The sequence below is a fragment of the Microcaecilia unicolor genome, chromosome 1 (assembly GCF_901765095.1).
Source record: "Microcaecilia unicolor chromosome 1, aMicUni1.1, whole genome shotgun sequence".
In the NCBI taxonomy this organism is placed as follows: Eukaryota; Metazoa; Chordata; class Amphibia; order Gymnophiona; family Siphonopidae; genus Microcaecilia; species Microcaecilia unicolor.
The window spans coordinates 147,830,337-147,847,734 of record NC_044031.1 but is presented as its reverse complement, the minus strand read 5'-3'; the positions used below and the strand labels follow the sequence as shown (position 1 = coordinate 147,847,734).

The window sequence follows — 17,398 nt, the reverse complement described above, 5'->3', positions numbered from 1 at the left end:
TATTCAGGTATACTGGGTATTTGTGGGCCTGACTTATTTACATTTTAATCAATAAAATGAATTATAGTTATAGCCACATTTTCAAAAATTCTCAGCCTAGCTAAAAGCACATTTTATGTTTATTTTGTCTGTATTTGGAACAGCAGTTCCAGAGTGAGCCAGCAGGTGGTGCTAAGGGACAACGTCCCCCACCACATTACTATAGCTGAATATTTCACCAAACACCAGCAGTGCCAGCCTGGCTTAGAAACTCATTGGTCGATGTTCAAAACCTAACACCGGAGCTAAAGCCGATTAGCAATGGAGTTATCTGCGCAGAATGTTCAGAGGGCTGCAGTGCAGGAAACAACAGCCATGCCAAAGATCAGCACAAATTGTATTTAATGTAATCAAATTCCCTTCCAAAGCTCAGAGAACAGCACACAAACAAACCCTGCCCTTACCATTGGAAACCTAATGCTACATCAGAGATGGCACTGGGGTATTGTAGAGAGGATTTCTAATTTTTTTTCAGCTTAAAATCTGAAGGTTTTAATTTACTACAGAAGCAGAAGTAAGCCCATGCAAGCCTCTAAGTGCTGGGAGTGAAAAACAAATGTATGCTAGTCCAAGCATACCTGAAAGTGAAAATACACATTGGCACCTGTTTTCTGCACTTAAACAGCCTTTCAACTACAATTTTTTTTTTTAAACTTAGTATAATCCCCTGTTAGCATTGACCTGGAGGAGGGAAAGATGCAGCGTGTGTTTTCTAGCAAAAAAGGTGCCGGTGCTCAAATGCCAGGCTACCCTTCAGGGGTGGCGTGATCACTGACTACTACTACTACTACTTAACGTTTCTAGAGCACTACTAGGGTTATGCAGCGCTGTACAGTTTAACAAAGAAGGACAGTCCCTGCTCGAAGGAGCTTACAATCTAAAGGACGAAATGTCAAGTTGGGGCAGTCAAGATTTCGTGAATAGAGGTGTAGTGGTTAGGTGCCGAAGGCGACATTGAAGAGGTGGGCTTTGAGCAAGGATTTGAAGATGGGCAGGGAGGGGGCCTGGCGTATGGGCTCAGGGAGTTTATTCCAAGCATGGGGTGAGGCGAGGCAGAAAGGACGGAGCCTGGAGTTGGCGGTGGTGGAGAAGGGTACTGAGAGGAGGGATTTGTCTTGAGAGCGGAGGTTACGGGTAGGAACGTAAGGGGCTGCAGATCGAGTGCATTTGTAGGTTAGTAGGAGAAGCTTGAACTGTATGCGGTACCTGATCGGAAGCCAGTGAAATGACTTGAGGAGAGGGGTGATATAAGTATACCGGTCCAGGCGGCAGATAAGACGTGCACCCGAGTTCGAATGGACTGAAGGGGGGATAGATGGCTAAGTGGGAGGCCAGTGAGGAGTAGGTTGCAGTAGTCAAGGTGAGAGGTAATGAGAGAGTGGACGAGAGTTCACTGAGGGACCCACCCCACAATAGCCAGGCCCCCTGCAACCAGTTACAGAATCTATGATAAGGCAGAATTGGTGTGTAGAGCCTGAGCTCTTTCATTAAAACTTGGGGTTCATGGGTCAATTTTTGCAGACAATGGAAAAGGTGCTGGTACTCAGTACCCCCAAGTATCCCCTCAAAAAAGCCCTGGAAAGAAGACTCGTGGAAAGCAGAGAGATCCTTTGGTTGTAAGAGGCCAGTTGCAGCTCCATAAATGACAACCAGGAGCAGCATGTGCTACGGGTTGGTAGAGAAAAGCTCAGCCTGGGAGCAGGGGACCGGAGCTAGGGAGAGCTCATCCCAGGACAAGGGTGGATCCAGAGTGGGGTCACTGCTGGAGGAGGGTCAGACTAAGGAAGTCTGAGTCTGATATAGAGAAGTAATACTGTGAGGAGGAGTGCAGCCTTTGGAACTAAAATATCCCTTCAGGATAGGCATGGACAGGAGCCTTGTGAATATGTATATAGCCTCTGAAAGAAAATGTCCCTGTAAATATACCTGAGGAGAAAATGGAAAAGGTGTTCCTTCCGGGAATGCCAGAAGTCTGAGATCAAATTGTGCTGGAGTTTTACTGAAGGGCAGATGATCAAAAGCCCCGCGCTGTTCAAAACAGTGCTCTAAAAATAGCGCTCGAACAGCGTGGGGCATTATTAGACCTATGGTCAGAGATAATGACATGCAAATTTAAGCACGCAAATATCTTTGATCATGGAGTAGAAGTGCAGGAGAATTGTGCCTGAGCATGCACTCAGCACAATCCTCCTGCACTTGTTTGACAGGTCTGGGCTGTCAAAAGTCCAGACCTGTCAAACACAGGGGCTGGAGGTCCATTGCACCACCAAACCCCAACTACCCCTGCCCCAAGCAAGGCAAAATGGGGCTTATTTGGTGTGATGCCCCACCCAGCGCATCCCAGGATACACTGGACAGGGCTGGATGCCACCATTTTGCAGGCCGCGTTGAAGGAAGAGGAGGTAGGCAGGCTACCTCCCTTCGCGAACTCAAAGTAGGGGGTGAGGGTAGGGGGATTGACACTGGACCACCAGGGACCCCTTGCTAATGCTGGGGGCTTAGGGAGGGGGCTGGAGACCCACTAGATCTCCAGCCCTCCCTGAACTGTGTTGGGGGGTGTCGGGGGGACCGGAGGTCCGGTGGACTTCCAGCTCCCCTGTCGCTGGAGGGGGGGGATCGGACACCCACTGGGCTACCAGAGACTTTTTAGAAATGCTGAGGGGAGTTAGGGGGGAAGGGCTGGAGACCCACTGGATCTCCAGTCCTCCCTGAACCTGGGGGGGGGGTCGTCGGGGGGACCTCCAGCCCCCTGTCACTGGGGGGGGGGTCATCGATTCCTGGGGGGGTTGCTTCATTGGGGGGAATGGGGGCCTGCTAGCATGCAAATGCATGAGGACAGGGCTCACCATTCCTGCTCAATGGTCTGCAAACCCTAACGCCAGCTCGGAGCTGGCGTTAGGGTTTGCCGCGGCTAGCGATCCAATCTTTGGCGCGCTGGTCGCTGATCATTGGGGATGAATAGGTTTAGCATTCATTTGCATGCTATTTGCGCTAAGAGCCCTGTTGTGTATGCTAGTTGCATTCAGAGCCCGTGAGCACGTTGTTTCACGCGCTCGGGGACTCTGATCATGGGACGGTAGCAAACGCAGGCGCTAGTATGGCGCTAACAGCCTCTAGTGCCGGCGTTTGCTTCTGATCATCCGTATGTGAGTGACTATGCTGAGAAGGAGAGTTAAAGTCTGCCTGTTGCAGTGTTTACAATAAATGTTGAGTTTCATTATTAAACCCTTCAGAGTGCTGTGTGGTTCCTGGACTGAAGAGTTGAGTGGACCCTAGAACTGGAAAAGTGTCTCCAAAACCCCCAGAACACTTTTTCCAGACTATTGACCCACTCCCAAGCTCGACTGCATGTGTGCTGGAACTGATGAGTTAGGGAAGATAGGCCCTGAATGTGAGACTGAACTGAGATCTGTTTTGTGGCCCGGGGTCGGAGCTAGCGTACGAGTGAGACCTGGATTACGTTAGAATTAAAGGCACAGAAGAACGGCATCAATGTGCGCTTCACTTCCTGATTTGCCTGAGCATGTGCACAAGAGCTGTGCTTACTGTAAAACTTTTCTGCGCATGCACCAGTTACGTTCCTCCCCCTTACTTTTGGTCTCACAGCATGCATGCCATTTGCATAGAGCATTGGAGAGCTAAGTTTTACCGCTATTCCCATGGTATGGATTGGGCTCTGTTCCCTGTAGCACGGGAGTTCTGAGCAGCAGCCCATCAGTGTCTCTCATTACAGAACTGCTAAGTTATCGATTCCAGGAGGGTGACTTTTTGGGTGGTCCTGGGTAAAAACGTACATCCCAGAGCAGCGTAGTATTTCCAATACATGTTTTAATCCATTGAAATCAGTACTGCAGGTCTCATAATGTACCAGGAAAGAATTGGCAGAAATCTAGGACAGTCCAAAACGTCTCTGTCACAAATTGAAAAAAAAAAAGTAGATTTCATTCTTGATACTTTAGCTAAACAATGTGTAAACAATTTTTGTTCTGTAAGTGAGAATGAGGTATTACTTTGCATACTGTATACTTACAATGAATCTGCCAGTCTTATTAGAACAACCATAGAGACGAGTTGGATGGTCTTCTGCCTGGGTTTCCAGCAGGGCTGAGGTCTGGTACTCTTTTTTACCACCAAGAGGCTTCCAGAATTCCTCTATAAAACACATAGTAAGTATGCATGCTTGCTACGTTTCATTTAGAGCTCAATCAACATGGCTGATGCTCATCCATTTCTCCAATTTTTTGCTTTGTTTATGTCTATTTCACTTAAACACCCTTACTCATATTGCTATTATTATTCATCATTCACTCTTTCACCATGTCTATCTCTCTTATACTGCTATCTCCCCTCCCCATCACCTCTTCAGTTTTCCCAGTCCCAGTGTTATTCAAAGTACTAAGTCAAAGTACTTAAGTAAAACTAAAAATAAATGCATGTTTTAATACTCAAGTAAAACAAACACATTACAAAAATTATTTAAGTGAAAGTAAAAAGTAGTTGCCTAATATAATACTTTCTGAATAAAAGTAAAAGTGCAACGATTACAATAAATGTAAGTGCTGTTACAATTTTTATCCCGACAACTTTAGTGTTCTACAATTCAATTTAATTTGCTTTTAGTAAAACTAAATTTTAGAAATGGCTGTCACTTATGCGGGTGCACTTGTAAGTCATTATTAAACCAACACAGCTAAAAGGCATTCAGTAAGTACACTGGCAGGAAGTGGAGCATTCAGTTTGTTAAAATGTTCCTTCAAATCAGTATTACTGATGTTTTTTTTTTTTTTTTAATGTTTTTATTAACTTTTTTTTTAAGTTTACAGTGTCTGTAGGTATCGATCATAGGAATCTCTCTGTGAAACACTTGATTTCCTTATAGCAAAGAATGCATTACCATCATCATTGTCATTATCATCTGCATTAGAAGTAGTGCTGGCTTAGGAGTCATGTCTGGAAGCACTTTTTGCACAGAGAGGGTGGTGGATGATTGGAATACCCTCCCAGGGAGGTGGTGGAGATGAAGATGGTAACAGAATTCAAAAATATGTGGTTTAAACACATAGGATCCTTATACGGAAAGAGAATGGAATCAAACCAAAACTTGGCAGTGCTTAGATGCTAATGTGGTAGGGAATTAAAGTCAGCACTGAGTGGACTTCTACAGTCTGTGTCTCAATTATGGAAAGGCAGATTTAGATGGGCTGGAGTGGGCTTTGATGGCTACTCCAGTGGTAGAGAAGTAAGACTAGTGCCAGGCAGATTTCTCTGGTCTGTGGCCCAAGAATAGCAAGGGCAGAGTAAGAACAAGTATGTATATTTTGAATCACATTCGTATCACATGCTATGAGCGTATCTCAGAGGGGGAGGGAAAGAGACCTTATGGTTGATAGCGAGTAAAGCATTGTCAGTTTGCAATGTTATTGGCTGATGGTTTAATCAAGTGTTTAAAATTAATGTGCCTATATTGCAACCAAAATGATACAAGCACAAATGTACCACTGGTTGGTATTCTGGCAAATTGCTGACTGCCCTATTTGTGATGAAAGGTAAAGGGTCATGGATTTGATATACTGCCTTTCTGTGGGTACAGCCAAGGCAGTTTACATATATTATATGCAGGTACTTTCTCTGTACCTAGTGGGCTCACAATTTTAAGTTTTGTACCTGGGGCAACGGAGGGTTAGGTGACTTACCCAGGGTCACAAAGAGCTGCAGTGGGAATTGAACTTTATTCCCCAAGGTTCTCAGGCCACTACACTAACCACTAGGCTGCTCCACTCTGTAGAGTGCTAGGTGTGGCTCTGGCTGTCCTGTTGTGCAGACAGGATGGACTATGTGAGTCTTTATCTGTCATCATATACTATGTTACTAATACATCACTTGCATCTTCATCTTTATTTTCATTATAAGTACATAAGTATTGCCATACTGGGAAAGACCAAAGGTCCATCAAGCCCAGCATCCTGTTTCCAACAGTGGCCAATCCAGGTCACAAATACCTGGCAAGATCCCAAAAAAGTACAAAACATTTTATACAGCTTATCCCAGAAATAGTGGATTTTCCCCAAGACCATTTAATAATGGTCTATGGATTTTTCCTTTAGGAAGCCGTCCAAACCTTTTTTAAACTCTGCTAAGCTAACCGCCTTTACCACATTCTCTGGCAACGAATTCCAGAGTTTAATTACACATTGAATGAAGAAAACTTTTCTCTGATTCGTTTTAAATTTACTACATTGTAGCTTCATCGCAAGCCCCCTAGTCCTAGTATTATCATTGTCATGATGTCCCATTACAGAAAAGGCTTTCACAAAGTTAGAATCATTGGGGGTCCTTTTACTAAGGTGCGCTGAAAAATGGCCTGCAGTAGTGTAGACGCGTGTTTTGGGTGCACGCAGAATTATTTTTTAGCGCACCTACAAAAAATGCCTCTTTTTTGCCGGAAACAGACATTCGGCAAAATGAAAATTGTTGCGCGTCCATTTTGGAAGTAACCTGTTCCGGGGTAGAGGAAGCTGCAGCGAACGAATGAAGTTTAGCGAACTCGGAGGAGCAGGCGCGCACCACGGCACCCCCCAGCGGCGTGCACCCAGGGCGGACCGCCCCCACCGCCCTCCCCTTGGTACGCCACTGTAAGCATATTCTATATACCAAGCCTAAATCTAGACGCTGCTTATAGAATACGCTTAGGTGGAAATGTGTACAATGCAGATTTTTTAGGCACCATATATATCGAACCTGGCCTATAATGTGTACAGGGCTGCATATGTCTAGTAGCACTCTAGAAATGATTAGTAGTGGTGTATGTTTTATATTGCTATTATGTGTGTCATTTGAAATCCATGCAATTTTTTTAATACAATCAAATGCATGTGCAACTTTCTTTAAATTAGCCACCTTACTTTCTAACTCTTCTTACTCTCTTACCTATCTATATGTTCCATCTTTGCTTTACCTTTCACTATCAATTAAAATGTTCTATTATGTATTGTGTTGACATTGTAAGTAGTATACTATATCAAAAAACTCATGAATGCACTCTTGCTATACACTCTGTGAGAAATTGCACAATACTGATATATATCATATACTTTATAAACTAGCCTCAATAGCCCAGGGAACCATTAATTAGGACTCCACTGAATTGGCCTGTATCATGACGTATCAAAGGATTGATAAAGACCCTACTGACAGCTTATTAGAAGAAATGTCAGCCATTACTATCGAGGCATTTCAAACTGGATTTTTGACTAGAAATGAAATGAAATATTTAAATCATAAGGAAGCCAAAATCCCTATTTTCTATCTTCTCCCTAAAATTCATAAGACTCTTATTGATCCCCCAGGTAGACCCATAGTGTCAGCTCGAGACTCCCTATTAGAAAGATCCTGCAAATATATAGATGGTTTCTTAGCTCCTTTAGTGGTTAATACCAAATCTTACATCAAAGACACGACTCATTTTTTAACAAAATTAGAAAATTTATCAGTTCAACCCAGCACAGTAATTTTAGTTACATTGGATGTTCAATCTCTTTATACCGCGATACCCCAACAAGAGGCACTAAGTGTCATTGAACTGATTTTGGAACAACGTCCTAAACCAGTGACTGTTCCTACAGATTTTTTATTGAAGTTGTTGAAGTTGTCCTTATTTAACAACTATTTTTTGTTTAATGGAGAACTGTTTTTGCAACTATCTGGAATTGCCATGGGAGCAGCTTTTGCTCCTGCAGTTGCTAATCTATTTATGGCACATCTGGAAGAAGAGGTTATATATAAGCTTCCTCGGTACAAACATGCTAAATGCTGGTGGAGATTTATCGACGATGTTTTCATTTTATGGGGTTCTTCTCTAGAAATGTTGGATTTATTTCTGATTGATTTGAATGCATGCCACCCTACGATTAAATTTCAACACACGGTTCATAAAAATGAAATTAGCTTTCTAGATGTAAAGATCAATATAAATAGAGATAAGTTTGAAACTGATGTCTTTACTAAACCAACCGACCGTAATTCATTACTATCTTATGACAGTATGCATCCAATTCATATTAGAAATAATCTCCCATTTGCACAATTTTTACGTTATAGACGTATCTGTGATAATTCACGAAAATACAAAGATTCAGCTGTCCGATTGAAAGATAAACTCATGGAAAGAGGGTATCCTAGTAAAATTGTGAAACAAGCTTATAAAAGGGCTTTGTACAATCATCGAGAATATTTATTAGAACCCAAATCTCAGGAACATCAAACTGCAAAAGATCAAAAAGCGGTTTGCATCATGCAGTATACATCTATGGCACCCAGGGTGGCTAATATTATATATAAGAACTGGAAAATACTATCCACCCATCAAATGTTTGCTAAACAAAAATGTATGATATCATATTCCAGACGTGCAAATTTAGCAGAGGTTCTATGCCATCCTGATGTTAGAACAAAGGTTTGGCAGAATGATAATGACACACGTGGTCATAAGAAATGCGGAGAATGCATTATGTGTTCAGTTATGGAGGAAACAAACAAATTTTGGGATAGAATTAAACAAAATTGGGTATATCTAAAAGGAGTGACTTCATGTATTTCAAAAGCAGTAGTCTATATGATTACATGCCCATGTGGCTTACGGTATATAGGTCAGACTAAACGCATGTTTAAAATCAGACTTTCGGAACACAAGCATGCGATTCAATCGGGCAAAACATACATGCCTCTGGCTAAACATTGTATAGAAAGGAATCATAAATTTGAACAGCTACGTTGTCTAATTATTGAGCAACTAATAAATAACAACAGAAGAGGGGATGTTTCTCGTGTTTTACATCAAAAGGAGCAGAAATGGATTTATTATTTGCAAACTGTTTATCCAGAAGGTTTAAACGGACCGATGGAATGGGAAGCATTTTTTTAATGTTTAAAAAGGTGTATTCTCAGAATATATTATCATCCGAAGAGAAAATTTTTTTTTCCATACATATGTGTATATATATTCTTTATTGTAACTTGTTAACAATCATAAAGAGTGACAATTCCTCATGGACATTTAAGACTTTTTTTAAAGCAATTTCAAACTACATAGTATAACAAAATTCATATTAACCTTCCTTAATGATGATTGTATCACTTTAAATCTTTCAACAGAAGCGATTGGACAACAGGATATAAGTAGGCTAGTTCAGTGATTGGTTGTTTGAAATAATCACGGAACTCCCACTGGGTGGAGCTACTAATGTTGGCGTTCTATATTAATAGCCGCCATGTTCTGAACCGAGGTTCGCGATGGATAGAAAAGAAATACATTTAATTGTTTTTGTATATTTCTCCTGACGAAGAACGCGAAACAGTGGGGTCCCTTGCTGTCGAGAAAATTAAGAAGACATCATGGCTGAGCAGATTTTACTGCTCTAGCAGCTCCCACGTTTGAGTATTTCACTTCGCAACCGGAACTATATGGGACTGAAGGATTTAAACTAGAGTTGAGAACCGGTTACAATTACTTTGGATGGATTGTCTCTGATGGATAGAAGTGACAATATTCCCAGGCTTTAAGATAAGTGGCTTATTTCAACATGAAAAAAAGATTCTAATCAAGCAATGAATGAATGAATGAAGGTTCTCTGTTTGAATATCGCTTCAGTATATAGCCTTAAGAGGACTGCGAAGTGATCATACATACTTTTTCTTTACTTCCATTCAATACTCTCTGTGATATAATGCACTTATAGTCACATTGATATTTGAAGTAGATCATTAAAACACCCCTCCATCCGTTTTTTTATTCACAAGATCTTTTTCTTCCTTATGTAGGGAGTTTTTTGTTACTTGTGGATGTTTTTTCGGAAAGGAGGAGGAGCCCATGATACAGGCCAATTCAGTGGAGTCCTAATTAATGGTTCCCTGGGCTATTGAGGCTAGTTTATAAAGTATATGATATATATCAGTATTGTGCAATTTCTCACAGAGTGTATAGCAAGAGTGCATTCATGAGTTTTTTGATATATGTTTAGTGCACTCTAGACAATTGAAGATATTTCCATTTTTGTATTAAGTAGTATACTATGCCATACTTTGTATTGTTATTTGAATATTTTTACTGCTGTAATTGCCTATTGCTCATGTTTGATCTATTCTTACTGTACACCACCTTGAGTGAATTCCTTCAAAAAGGTGGTAAATAAATCCTAATAAATAAAAAAACGTAGAACTAAAAAAAATGAAATGAAACGTGAAATCTGAGCTGACACCATCGTAAATACATGCTCAAATCACCCAAATCCAGATGTAGGTTTTGAAAGGGAAAGGGTGGAAAGGGAAATGGGGGAAAAGGAGAGGCAGTAGTTTTACACATTGGAAATGGGACAATACAGTTTATACATATCATGATTAAACCAATAATGCATTACACACAGCGGCAAACTGAAAAAAAAAAATCAGCCTGGGCAAATAGCTTAGAAAATGCAGAAGGGCCAGAAGGTCAGAATAAGTTGTCCTTTACAGCCCCCCCCCCTCTCTTTCTCTCTCTCTCTCTCCCCCCCCCCCCCCTTCCCTTCTCACTAGTGTCTATCTTTCTCCTTCCTCCTCGTCTAACTGCCAGGCCTGTGGCTCATGAACTATTCCTCATCTCACAATTTGTACTAACTGTGCTACATCTATAACTACTAATTTCAACCAGTGAAGCATTCTGTCCAAGTCCACTGCCTCAACGGTAGATGTGCATATGGGTCATAGTGATTCTAATGCCACAGCCACACCAAATCTTTTATCATTGGGATACAACAGTTTTGCTATTGTTGACTTGCCTTCCACGCCACAATTGCCAGCAGCATGGCTAACCAGCTCTCTGGGCAGGGTCAGTGTTAGGAGTGGGCAAACAGGGCAATCGCCCTGGGCCCTCTTGTCACTGGGGGCTCCATCATATCTAGTGCCAGCCCTACCTCTGGGAGATGTCCGACTGGTCAGTCCACTCCTGATTATACAATACAGAGCCAGAGTCTATGAATGTCTTTTGACAGATGCTTTGAAAGTTCTTGATTTTGAGTGACTCAAGGCCTGCATCAGGGATGTCTAACTGGTCTGGTTTTCAATACACCCTTAATGAGTCTGCATGAAACATCACTGCATGCTATTACATAGTAAACATAGTAAATGACGACAGATAAAGACCTGTACGGCCCATCCAGTCTGCCCATCAAGATAAACTTATTTTACATGGTATGTGATACTTTACATGTATATCCGAGTTTGATTTGTCCTTGCCTTTCTCAGGGCACAGACCATAGAAGTCTGCCCAGTATTGTTCTTGTACTAAGTTCTGAAGCTAACATCGAAGCCCCTTAAAATTTACACTCCAGCCCATCCCTATCTATTCAGTCATGATCAGGGCGTAGACCATAGAAGTCTGGCCAGCTCCCGTTTTCTTTCCAGTTACCGGCTTCGCCACCCAAACTCTGCTAAGATTCCACGCATGTTTGAATTCCATTATTGTTTTCATCTCCACCACTATTAAACTACTTTTCCCATTCACCATACTAGTGAGATCAAAATAGATAACAGGGCCTGAAATACTGAGTACTTTCCTGGTAGAATGAAATGAGAGAAATGTCTTAGTACAGGGCTTCAAAAACCTATACAGGTGATCCCACTGCTAGCTGAATTTTCAGTATATGACAAGAGATATACATGAGATAAAGCTGCTTATCCATGCCTTCATATAGGCAAATATTTCTCATGCATGTTCACTGTAGATATTCTGAAAGCCTGACTGGATATGAGCATATGGGAACAGGTTTGGAAGGCTCTGCATTAGGACATCCAGTTTTCAATATTTTGTTTTGTGGAAGTTCTGCAGGTGCCTTATAAAGCAATACAGTTAATTGAAGTAAGGAACTCAGAACAAACCTGGTTCCTGGCCTTCTGCGATAGTAGCAGTTTTACATCTCAGAACGTTTGCCAGATACTGAGCTCCTTTTTCCTCCTCATGACTTGCTCCTCTCCCTACCCAGGTAAAGCCAGAGTTATTTTTCAGTTTAAGAAGAAAGACATCATTGGAATTTAATGAACCTGCATCTACATCAACCTAAAAAAAATGAACAACCAAGAATGCATTAGAATGTTGGGTATAAAATTAGAAAAAAGTTCCTTGAAATATCTGACAAACATACATTATTTTGTAATTTCTTTAAGGATAACAATAAGGGGGCAAATTTGCATATGTAATCTGCCACAGGGCTCAAAGGAATAAAATGGGTTCCGTGACAGGTAATACGAGATAATTTTTTGAAAAAGACCTTCTTCTCTCACTCCATCTCCTATATAATAATTTGTCAATCTGCGTCCCTGGCTGTCTGGCTGGCTGGGTTCGTAACCATATGCAAATGAGGTATATGTAATTGGCTCGCCTCCAGCCTTCCCTTCCCTCTCAGCATCCCGCCCTCGTGGAAAGAGGAAATTACTTCAGAGGAGGGTGGGACACAGAGAGAAGGAACGGGAAGGCCGGTGCCAAACAGAGCCTGCTGCTTTTACTGATGCCGCTGCAACTTCAGGTAAAATAAAAGTTTTAAAGGAAGGGCGGCAGGAAGAAAAGGAGGGCTGTTGTGGGAGAAGAGGGCAGGCAGGTGAGGGCTGGGGTTGAACTGGAACTAAGGTGTTTAAAAGGGGGGCAGGTGGGGGCTGGGGCGAGTCACTGGATATGGAGGGGAGGGGAGAATCGCTGGACATGGATGGGAGGAGAGGGCAGGGCAGGGGAGAATCGCTGGACATGGAAAGGAGGGCAGGGGAGAGACGAGAAATCGCTTAGACGAGAGCCTTCCTAGGGCCTGTTTCATTTTTGGAGAAACAGGCTTTTTTTGCTTGTTATTAATAAATGGGGTTAATAAAATAAACATCTTAATGATGGCTCACATTGATAACATTCCCTTTGATTTTTTTTTTTTTGGTCTGCTTTGCAAATAATGTGCCATTTTACAAAACTCCTGTTTACTAAGCCATGCGTAATGCTGACACAGTCCATCCAAAATGTATGGGTTGTGTCAGCATTAGCGCACAGCAGCTGCTAGCGCGGTTTAGTAAATAAGGGAAAAAAGTGTGCACAAAACAAGATATTGTTTTGTTCTGCTCATTTTTATTTTTTAATGATATACAATGGCATGGAATATGCTGTTGACATTTCCTACGTTGTTGCAAAAGACAGGCACTGAAAAAAAATAATGCCAGCTTGGAACAGGCGTTAGGGTGTTTGAAGAGAGGATTGCTCAGGATTCTTTCTTTAAAATCTGTCAGTTTTTATCTAATTTGGAAGCAGAAGGAAGCCCATGCAAGCCCCTAAGCTCTGATACTGAGAGTCAGATCAAACCCCAAAGTGAAAGCACACATTGGCGCCTGTTTCCAGTGTTTAAATATAAACCTTCCAAGTGAAAACAAACAAAAAAAAAGAATTTAAAGGCGCAGAAAATAGATACCAACGTGTGCTTCACTTTTGGGTTTGAAAGGCACACGCACACCAGGGGCTTAGCTACGTGGGGCCACGGGGGAAACCCCTTCGACTCCCCCCCCCCCCCCCGCCGCCAACTTTCCCCCGCCACCACCGTCAGGTACCTTTGCTGACGGGGGTCCCCAACCCCCACCAGCCAAAGTCCTCTTCTACGCGGCCATGTTGCTGATCTGCAAGGGCAGGCTTCTGTTTCTGTGAGTCTGACATCCTGCAGATCAGCAACGCGGCCACGCAGGCTTCTGTTTGTACGTGCAGGGCGTCAGACTCACAGAAACAGAAGCCTGCCCTTGCAGATCAGCAATGCGGCCGTGCCGGAGAACAGGACTTCGGCTGGCAGGGGACCCCCACCAGCAAAGGTACCCAGCAGTGGGGGAGGGTTTGCGGCGGCAGGAAGAGGGGGTCGAAAGGGTTGGCGCCGGGGGGGGGGGGGTGAAAGGTGGTGGTGGCGGCGAAGGGAGTAAAAAATGGCAGCAGGGAGTTAAAATGGCTGGGGGGGGGGTCGGGCTAAAATGTGCCCCCTCACCTCGGGCTCTGGCCCTCCCTCCCGCTAAAGTCTGGCTATGCCCCTGATGCACACAGGAGCTGAGCTTACCACGAAACTCTTCTGCACATGTGCCAAGCACGTTCCCCCCTTGCTTTTGCTTTTACAGCATGCATACAATTTGAATACCATTTCCTTTGAGCACTGGCAAACTAAGTTTCTGCGCTGTTCTGGCAGTATGGTTTCTGCACTGTTGGCTTGCCATGAGAATTCTGAGCATCGCCCCAGTGGCCCCCTGTCTCTGAATCAATGCCATCTCTAGAAGGCAGGACAGTAATTAGTACTCACTTAGGCACGCTATGGGATGGGTGAAGGGCTTCCTGGCATCCTTTCAAAGACATTTAGCATTTGTGTCTAAATCTTACCAAATTCCCTTGTAATGCCATTCCGTGTCTTTACACTGTGTATTTACTGACCTGCATTTGAAGTCATAACCACAGTGTTTACCCAGAAGGTGTTCCTGTCCAACCTGATCAGAAAATTAAAAATTCTTCCATGGTATCTGTTTGAATATCCCCACACAATAGAAAACCACAAAGTGATGTGTACTCTGTACAGCAGACAGAAGAGGAGGAGTACCCTAGCTCCTATCATCTGGAACAGTCTTAAGTCAATACTTTTATTTCCTTTCCTACTTACTTCATTGTTGTGGTGCTGTTTGCAATTGATCTGTGGTATGTGTTCACTAAGCAGCCTATTTATTAAAATAGGCCCCAGTAAAATTAATGGGACCTATAAAACCTGCAGCCTGTCCTAATGCAGAAGCATGTTAACAGGTTTTGGTAAATATGCTTCTTAGGGGGGTAATTTTATGAAATCATTTTGCATGCCTGTGGTAATATACGCAGGCAAAATGGCTCATAAAATCATGCCAGGTAGGCAGAGCTTGGATGGAGTCAAAAGCAGGACAGGATTCAGGCATGGGCACATTAGGCACATGTCTAAGGCTCAAATGTTTAGAAGGGGCCGTCTCAAAGATGTATAATTCCATAGATCCTAAGGCATGTCCTCCAGTCTGCAAAGGGAGTCAGCAAACAGTGTTTCTTACCTGCTGCTTCCAAGTTCCTCTTCTGCTAGATTTTTTCAGCAGGCCAGAATCAAATGGGAACCCATTTGTGGGAAATGTTAAATGTATTTATATTACAATGGAGGGGAGTGGGCAATGCACTTGTTTGCCCAGGGCTCACCAAAGGAGTAATCCTAGCCCAGTCACAAAGTATGTGCATAAATGAGAAAATACCATAAATTTACATGTGTATTTCAATGCTCTCGAGCAGGTGTAATGTCCGTTCTAGCAATGTAAGTGTCATCTCTGCAGGATTTACACTAGTATTTTATAAATAGGCGCCTAAATATGTGTATTTATTAGAACAGGCTGAAAACCTAGGTGCCCTGTTATACATTTACCCCCTACATGTTCTGCTGCTGGAATCCTACAGTCTGGCATTTATGTTTACTGCCAAGCAAAAATATATTTCAGAAAAACAGGATACTCCCTACAGTCTTTCTTTCTTTCTTTCGTAGCAGCCTGAGGAATTCAGCAGTAAGAAGATTTGTATGAATCTGCACTGCTGCTATTATAATCCACCAATAGAATAAAACCTTCTGGTTGACCTTCTATGTAGGCAGGCAGACTGGTGTCCTTGAATATGATGGCAAGGGATAGAAGATGCAGGAAACTTGTAGAACAAAAGGATAATCTTGTGGGAGAATCTGGTAGCAGCAGAATCCTCCTCTGACTATAAAACTTAGACTCCTCCTTGAAACCATCTCTTAGATTCATATTTCCCACTTCTGACCCTTTAGCTGCTAAAGAGAACCTTCAAGACAAACCTTATCAAATGTAGGATGCAGAAATACTGAGCTTTTACTAGCCACCCAGACTTGTAACTTATTAGACTAAAGAAGTAGGGCTGTACATTAATCACAGTTAATGCCATGATTAATGTGTTAATTATCAATCATGATTAAAAAAAAAACCCCTTAATTGTGATTATTAAGTAACCTGCCTCCCTCCCTTCCCCACTTACATACAGGCATAGTCGGTACAACATCTCTCCCTCCCCTCCCGAACTGCTGGCAGCTCTCTCTCCCCTTCCCTTCCCTCCCAACCCAACCCAGTTTACCTTTGCAGGAAGTCTTCGTCCTGCAGCACCAGTGGCAGCCACATTGAAAGGCTGCCTGCAGTCTGAACCAGGCCTTTTCCTCTGATTTATCCCACTCCTTCTGATGCAACTTCTTGTTCAAAAGAGGGTCAGAGCAAAAGGCCCGGTGCAAGCCACAGGCAGCCTTTCAATGCAGCTGCCACTGGTGCTGCAGGGCAAAGACATCCTGCAAAGGTAAACTGGGTTCGGTTAGAAGGGAAGGGGAGAGAGAGACGCTGGTGATCCGGGAGGGGAGGGAGAGATATTGGACTAACCCTGTGGGCGGGCAAGGGAGGGAGGGCATTGAGACAGAAGCATGGGTGGGGGAGGATGGAATTCAGAGAGAACCACAGGCAGGGCCAAAAGGGGAGGGAGAGATGCTGGACTGTGCACGGGGGGGGGGGGGGGGGGGTGAGGGGGGGAAGGGAAATGCCAATTGAGGCAGAGAAGGATGGAGGAAGGGAGAGATGTTGGGCTCATAGAAAGAGAGAGAGGGAGATGGAGGGAGGAAGGAGAGATAATAGACCTATGGTGGAGAGAGTGGATGGAATGATGAAAAAGACTGAGGTTTTAGATTCAGTGTGGGAGGGGGGTTAGAAAAGAGATAAGAGAGAGAGAGAGAGAGAGAGAGATAATGGACCTGGGGGTAGAGGGGAGGCAGAGAGAGTTGGATCTGGAGATGGGAGATATTGGGCCTTTAATCAATGGCATAGCCACAGGGTAGGAGAGGGGTCTTGGAGATCTGAGCCCCCCACTGGGCTCAGGCCCCCTCCAAAGCTGCAGTACCTGCTGTTCAATGGTTGGTGGGGTAGCTGAAGTGCCATCGCTGAAGAAATCCCCTGCCTGAGTTACCCCCTTCCTCTTTGTACAGCCTCAGGAGCGAGGAACACAGCGCAGTGCCTCCAGCCTCCAACGCTTGCACTCCCCAAGCATGCTCAGTTCGTGCTAAAGGCAATTCGTGCCAGACTAATGCTGGCGTTAGGGACTGCAGAATGCTTAGAGGCCAGGAGACAATGTGTGCACCAAAGATTAGCGCAAATAGCATGCAAATGTAGTCAGATGTTAATTAGGCATTTTCCTATTCCCTCCCAATGCTCAGAGAACAACACACAAAACAAAGTCGCCCTTACTGCTGAAAAACTAATTCCAGCTTGGAGTATGCATTGGAGTATTTGT

At 43.3% G+C, this 17,398-nt stretch overlaps 1 protein-coding gene across 1 annotated transcript in view; it reads right to left on the bottom strand.

The window, feature by feature from the left end:
- The window catches only part of SCIN (scinderin), a 208,545-nt gene that overhangs the window by 22,334 nt on the left and 168,813 nt on the right, over nt 1-17,398 (bottom strand). Inside the window, exons 12-13 of the mRNA XM_030201180.1 lie at nt 11,947-12,124; nt 4,070-4,191 (exon numbers count right to left, since the gene is read on the bottom strand). Coding sequence (XP_030057040.1) covers nt 4,070-4,191; nt 11,947-12,124 — 300 coding nt within the window. The remainder of the gene's footprint in view (nt 1-4,069; nt 4,192-11,946; nt 12,125-17,398) is intronic.